Genomic DNA, 7,428 nt, shown 5'->3' with positions numbered 1-7,428 from the left:
ATGTGTGTGTGAGTGTATGTGTGAGAGTGTATGTGTGTGTGTGTGTGAGTGTATGTGTGTGAGAGTGTAAGTGTGAGAGTATATGTGTGTGTGTGTGTATGTGTGAGAGTGTATGTGTGTGTGTGAGAGTGTATGTGTGTGTGTGTGAGTGTATGTGTGTGAGAGTGTAAGTGTGTGTGTGTGTGTATGTGTGTGTGAGAGTGTGTTTGTGTGTGTGAGAGTGTATGTGTGTGTGTGTGTGTGTGTGTGTGTGTGTGATGAAGAAACGTACCTTCCCAGATCTACAGTGGTCTGCAGCGAATCTGGTGGCCTCTCTAACACACAACACATCCATACCGTCCACCTGTAATAAAACACACAACTATACACTCAGATACAATGTTTATCCTCCAGCAGTTTAAATGCATGTGTGGTGTTTGTGGGTGTGTATGTTAGTTAGATGAGTGTGTAAGGGTTAGTGTGTGTGTGTGTGTGTGTGTGTGTGTGTGTGTGTGTGTGTGTGTGTGTTACCCTCAGCCCAGGGATGAAGTCTCCTCGTTTGTAGTAGTCAGTGCTCGCTGCTGCTCGCTCCACAGATGTCCCCATGCCGTATTTATTATTCTCACAGATAAAAATACATGGCAACTTCCACAAAGATGCCATGTTATATGTCTCAAATATCTGACCCTGTATACACACACACACACACACACACACACACACACACACACACACACACACACACACACACAGTATGATGAGCAGTATGCACTACAGCAAGTCAGTATTGGAATGAGCATGAGGGTGAAGGCAGCTGGACTCACCTGATTGGCTGCTCCGTCTCCATAGAGACAGACGCACAGCTCGTTCTTCTCCTTGTATTTACAGGCCAGTGCGACTCCAGCACCCAGTGGGACCTGAGAACCACATCATGTGGAGATGTTCACTACTGAGGCATTATGGGAAGTCAACAAGGACACACTGAACATCATGCTGAAACACAGAGCTGCCAGTAACACACTTAACACACTCATTCTGGTTCTGGTGGTTGTTTTCTGTATCTAGTTTTAGTTCTAATTTATTTTTGGTCCTCACAACATCTTTGGCAGTATTTCTGACTCTACTCTTATTAATTCTTTTATTTATGGTTCTCATGTCTCTCTCAAATTCAGATTTATTTCTATAGTGTTTTTAACAATGGACGTTGTCTCAAAGCAGCTTTACAGAACAAACATAACACAACAAGTTAATATACAGATTAATATAATATAAAAGTCCCAGATTAATATTAGTTATATATAAATGTGTATGTATTTATCCCCAATGAACAAGTCTGAGGTGACTCAGGTGACTGTGGGGAGGAAAAACTCCCTTAGATGGTAAAGGAAGGAACCTTGAGAGGAACCAGACTCAAAGGGGAACCTCATCCTCATCTGGGTGACACTGGGGGTGTGATTATATAACCTCATCCTCATCTGGGTGACACTGGGGGTGTGATTATATAACCTCATCCTCATCTGGGTGACACTGGGGGTGTGATTATATAACCTCATCCTCATCTGGGTGACACTGGGGGTGTGATTATATAACCTCATCCTCATCTGGGTGACACTGGGGGTGTGATTATATAACCTCATCCTCATCTGGGTGACACTGGGGGTGTGATTATATAACCTCATCCTCATCTGGGTGACACTGGGGGTGTGATTATATATATACAGTCTGATAAATGTTGTAGTGATGAGGAGGTTGTTGTTCTTAAAGACCACATGGAGCTGGCATACATGACTCTCATGGTTTTATTTAGTCAGATACTCACCTGCGCTCCCACAATTCCATTTCCCCCATAGAAGTTTTTGGCATACATGTGCATAGAACCACCCTTTCCTTTAGCAATACCACCACGACGACCTGAAATCACAATCACACTCAGACACAGGAATATATGATCATACACAGGATTGTGTGTGTGTGTGTGTGTGTGTGTGTGTGTGTATTACCCGTGAGCTCGGCCATGATCTCACGCACAGTACCGCCCCTGGTGAGTGTGTATCCGTGAGCACGGTAAGCTGTGATGAGGTGATCTGTGAGGTTTATTCCAGCCTCAATCCCCACAGCACATGCTTCCTGTTACAGTACAAAGTTTGTGTGCTAAAGTGAGTTAATGTGTGTGTGCGTGTGTGTGTGTGTGTGTTTGTGAGAGAGAGAGTATGCGGAGGTGTCTGCATGTACATACCTGTCCATCATACAGATGACAGAAGCCACGTATGATCTTCTGTTTGTAGAGCTGATCAGCTTTCAGCTCCATTCTCCTCATCAACTGCATGGTTCTGTAGTACTTAAGCCCCTCCTCCCTTGTGAGCACCGCCTTCTCTGATGGCCCCTCCTCCAGCTTATGCAAATCACACTTCTACAAAAAAATGATGACTGACAGCTCTGTTAACCAATAAATAGTGTGACTGTGTGTTACATATTCATGATTAATATAATTCATTGTGTGTGTGTGTGTGTGTGTGTGTGTGTGTGTGTGTGTGTGTGTGTGCTGTCTCACCTTAATTTCGAAGGTGGCCTGAGGGGTGAAGTCTGCGTAGGTCCTAGCTGACATTATCACTCTGCTACTCTATAAAAATAAAAATGGGTTCACGACCAAACGGGGCTCTTTGTCCCAGCAGGAAACTGCATTCATACGTAGTAACAAATGGAAATAAAAATGTTAAGTATTTAAGTGTGGAGGCACGGTGACTTAGTGGTTATCACGTTTGCCTCACACCACCAGGGTTGGGGGTTCGATTCCCGCCTCCACCTTGTGTGTGTGGAGTTTGCATGTTCTCCCCGTGCCTCGGGGGTTTCCTCCGGGTACTCCGGTTTCCTCCCCCGGTCCAAAGACATGCATGGTAGGTTGATTGGCATCTCTGGAAAATTGTCCGTAGTGTGTGTGTGTGTGTGTGTGTGTGTGTGTGAGTGAGTGAATAAGAGTGTGTGTGTGTGTGTGTGTGTGTGTGAGTGTGAGTGAGTGAATAAGAGTGTGTGTGTGTGTGTGTGTGTGTGTGAGTGAGTGAGTGAGTGAATAAGAGTGTGTGTGTGTGTGTGTGTGTGTGTGTGTGAGTGAGTGAATAAGAGTGTGTGTGTGTGTGTGTGTGTGTGTGTGTGTGTGTGTGTGAGTGCCCTGTGATGGGTTGGCACTGCATGTTTACAGATTTGTAAATAAAGTGTAGTGTTCACGTGTCATGCTAAAATGTAGTGAAGTTTAGTTTAAGTGTGAGAGAAATGCCCTGAGTCCCAGCACTGCTTTAAACACTTCCTCTAATGCCCCCTTGATACTCCATCTCCATTACCATCACACTGAACAATGGAGCCCCTCAGGGCTGTGTGCTCAGTCCACTGCTGTTCACTCTGCTGACTCACGACTGTGCAGCGATGCACAGACTGAACCATACAGACACGACCGTGGTGGGTCTCATCGGCAAGAACGACGAGGCAGCATACAGAGAGGAGGTGCAACAGCTAACTGCCTGGTGTAGAGCTTTATCTCTGTGCTGTTCTCTGTAGCTCCCTGGTCCTGGAGGAACGTCGTCTCATGTCACTGTGTACTGTGTCACATATATATGGTGTAAATGACAATAAAAGCTTCCTGTTTGGACTAAAGCACAATCACTTTCTGACCAGTCAGTTAGAGTTTACTCTGATTACAGACTACAGCCATAAATTCACAGTGTGACATCACAGGTTCTGTCCAGTCATCTGTTTGTGTGTTTAGATGTGTCTGTAACTGTGTCTGTGACTGTAACTGTGTCTGTAACTGTGTCTATAACTGTGTCTATAACTGTGTCTGTGACTGTAACTGTGTCTGTAACTGTGTCTGTGACTGTGTATGTGTCTGTGTATGTAACTGTGTCTGTGTCTGTGACTGTGTATGTGACTGTAACTGTGTCTGTGATTGTAACTGTGTCTGTAACTGTGTCTATAACTGTGTCTGTGACTGTGTCTGTAACTGTGTCTGTGTATGTAACTGTGTCTGTGTCTGTGTCTGTAACTGTGTCTGTGACTGTGTCTGTAACTGTGTCTGTGACTGTGTATGTGACTGTAACTGTGTCTGTAGCTGTGTCTGTGACTGTGTCTGTAACTGTGTCTATAACTGTGTCTATAACTGTGTCTGTGACTGTAACTGTGTCTGTAACTGTGTCTGTGACTGTGTATGTAACTGTGTCTGTGTATGTAACTGTGTCTGTGTCTGTGACTGTGTATGTGACTGTAACTGTGTCTGTGATTGTAACTGTGTCTGTAACTGTGTCTATAACTGTGTCTGTGACTGTAACTGTGTCTGTAACTGTGTCTGTGTATGTAACTGTGTCTGTGTCTGTAACTGTGTCTGTGACTGTGTCTGTAACTGTGACTGTAACTGTGTCTGTAGCTGTGTCTGTGACTGTGTCTGTAACTGTGTCTATAACTGTGTCTATAACTGTGTCTGTGACTGTAACTGTGTCTGTAACTGTGTCTGTGACTGTATGTAACTGTGTCTGTGTCTGTAACTGTGTCTGTGACTGTGTCTGTAACTGTGTCTGTAACTGTGTATGTGACTGTGTATGTGACTGTAACTGTGTCTGTAACTGTGTCTGTAACTGTGTCTGTAGCTGTGTCTGTAACTGTGTCTATAACTGTGTCTATAACTGTGTCTGTGACTGTAACTGTGTCTGTGACTGTGTCTGTGACTGTGTATGTAACTGTGTATGTAACTGTGACTGTGTCTGTAACTGTGTATGTGACTGTGTATGTGACTGTAACTGTGTCTGTGACTGTAACTGTGACTGTAACTGTGACTGTAACTGTGTCTGTAACTGTGACTGATGCTACACAGTGAGCAGCTATTGGGGTCAGAAACACACACACAATAACTGCAAGAACACAGCCTGAAGCTCAGAGTTTAATTTGAACATGTGGAGAGAAACTAAACTCTTACCTCAGACACAAGCTCAATCCCCTGTGGGGGTGGGGGACAGACAGACAGACAGACAGACAGACAGACAGAGAGAGAGATTGAGAGAGAGAGACTTTTATTAGTTCATTATTTGAGGTAATGTTATGTTAAATTAGCCGGTTAGTTTTAGCTGCTAGCTCACATTACTAAACTACATCTCTCTATCACACACACACACACACACACACACACACACACACACACACACACACACACTTGTCCACACGTGTGTTTATAATGTGTGTGTGTAAATGATGTGTGTGTGTCTGTGTATGTATGTGTTTGTGTCTGTGTATGTTTGTGTGTGTGTGTGTGTGTGTGTGTGTGAAGGTCACTGCGGATTCTTCACATTCTGTCCCTCAGACCGTTGTGTAGCTTCCCCACGTCTTTACACTAAATAAGATATTAAGTGAATAATAAATACGTACATTGCGGCCCGCGCTGCCCCTCAACACTGTAGATATCAGACTCAACATCTTTCTCATGACAACAAACACATTCACACCGTCACTGTAACACACACACACTCCGGGTTGCCATGTCGATCACCTATAAATCCTCCCCAGTGTAAAATCATCATGCTAAACTTTTACACCCTGAATTCTTGGTCACAAACAGAAGCTGTAACTTTACACACATCTGTCTGGTGTTATTGTAATAACTAATAGCTGTAATGTACGATGGAGGTGTTGGGAAATATCTGGTAGTATCTGGTAGTATCCACTTCCATCAATCACACAAACACACAATGTTGGTGAGTAAAACAACACAAACACACAATGTTGGTGAGTAAAACAACACAAACACACAATGTTGGTGAGTAAAACAACACAAACACAATGTTGGTGAGTAAAACAACACAAACACAATGTTGGTGAGTAACACAACACAAACACACAATGTTGGTGAGTAAAACAACACAAACACACAATGTTGGTGAGTAAAACAACACAAACACACAATGTTGGTGAGTAAAACAACACAAACACACAATGTTGGTGAGTAAAACAACACAAACACAATGTTGGTGAGTAAAACAACACAAACACAATGTTGGTGAGTAAAACAACACAAACACACAATGTTGGTGAGTAAAACAACACAAACACACAATGTTGGTGAGTAAAACAACACAAACACAATGTTGGTGAGTAAAACAACACAAACACACAATGTTGGTGAGTAAAACAACACAAACACACAATGTTGGTGAGTAAAACAACACAAACACACAATGTTGGTGAGTAAAACAACACAAACACACAATGTTGGTGAGTAAAACAACACAAACACACAATGTTGGTGAGTAAAACAACACAAACACACAATGTTGGTGAGTAAAACAACACAAACACACAATGTTGGTGAGTAAAACAACACAAACACACAATGTTGGTGAGTAAAACAACACAAACACAATGTTGGTGAGTAACACAACACAAACACACAATGTTGGTGAGTAAAACAACACAAACACACAATGTTGGTGAGTAAAACAACACAAACACACAATGTTGGTGAGTAAAACAACACAAACACACAATGTTGGTGAGTAAAACAACACAAACACAATGTTGGTGAGTAAAACAACACAAACACAATGTTGGTGAGTAAAACAACACAAACACACAATGTTGGTGAGTAAAACAACACAAACACACAATGTTGGTGAGTAAAACAACACAAACACAATGTTGGTGAGTAAAACAACACAAACACACAATGTTGGTGAGTAAAACAACACAAACACACAATGTTGGTGAGTAAAACAACACAAACACACAATGTTGGTGAGTAAAACAACACAAACACACAATGTTGGTGAGTAAAACAACACAAACACACAATGTTGGTGAGTAAAACAACACAAACACACAATGTTGGTGAGTAAAACAACACAAACACACAATGTTGGTGAGTAAAACAACACAAACACACAATGTTGGTGAGTAAAACAACACAAACACACAATGTTGGTGAGTAAAACAACACAAACACACAATGTTGGTGAGTAACACAACACAAACACACAATGTTGGTGAGTAAAACAACACAAACACACAATGTTGGTGAGTAAAACAACACAAACACACAATGTTGGTGAGTAAAACAACACAAACACAATGTTGGTGAGTAAAACAACACAAACACACAATGTTGGTGAGAAAAAAAACACAAACACACAATGTTGGTGAGTAAAACACACAAACACACAATGTTGGTGAGTAAAACAACACAAACACACAATGTTGGTGAGTAAAAACAACACAAACACACAATGTTGGTGAGTAAAACAACACAAACACACAATGTTGGTGAGTAAAACAACACAAACACACAATGTTGGTGAGTAAAACAACACAAACACACAATGTTGGTGAGTAAAACAACACAAACACAATGTTGGTGAGTAAAACAACACAAACACACAATGTTGGTGAGTAAAACAACACAAACACACAATGTTGGTGAGT

General features: G+C 42.0%; 1 protein-coding gene across 3 annotated transcripts in view; it reads right to left on the bottom strand.

Moving 5' to 3' along the window:
- pdha1a (pyruvate dehydrogenase E1 subunit alpha 1a) overlaps nt 1-5,517 on the bottom strand; it is a 10,326-nt gene extending 4,809 nt beyond the window's left edge. The window contains exons 1-10 of one of the 3 annotated variants that reach the window (XM_047809556.1): nt 5,383-5,474; nt 4,937-4,957; nt 3,315-3,569; nt 2,531-2,599; nt 2,216-2,389; nt 1,980-2,106; nt 1,799-1,890; nt 804-896; nt 511-666; nt 272-343 (exon numbers count right to left, since the gene is read on the bottom strand). In XM_047809556.1, coding sequence (XP_047665512.1) covers nt 272-343; nt 511-666; nt 804-896; nt 1,799-1,890; nt 1,980-2,106; nt 2,216-2,389; nt 2,531-2,599; nt 3,315-3,317 — 786 coding nt within the window. In that variant the 5' untranslated portion in view covers nt 3,318-3,569; nt 4,937-4,957; nt 5,383-5,474. Of the gene's footprint in view, nt 1-271; nt 344-510; nt 667-803; nt 897-1,798; nt 1,891-1,979; nt 2,107-2,215; nt 2,390-2,530; nt 2,600-3,314; nt 3,570-4,936; nt 4,958-5,382 lie in introns of all 3 variants that reach the window. The other 2 variants (XM_027179547.2, XM_027179549.2) reach the window with 2 other exon arrangements.
- Nucleotides 5,518-7,428: the final 1,911 nt, after the last annotated feature.

Source organism: Tachysurus fulvidraco, chromosome 26 (genome assembly GCF_022655615.1).
Source record: "Tachysurus fulvidraco isolate hzauxx_2018 chromosome 26, HZAU_PFXX_2.0, whole genome shotgun sequence".
Classification (NCBI taxonomy): domain Eukaryota; kingdom Metazoa; phylum Chordata; class Actinopteri; order Siluriformes; family Bagridae; genus Tachysurus; species Tachysurus fulvidraco.
Note: the sequence above shows the minus strand (reverse complement) of the source record. Positions and strands in the feature narration are given on the sequence as shown.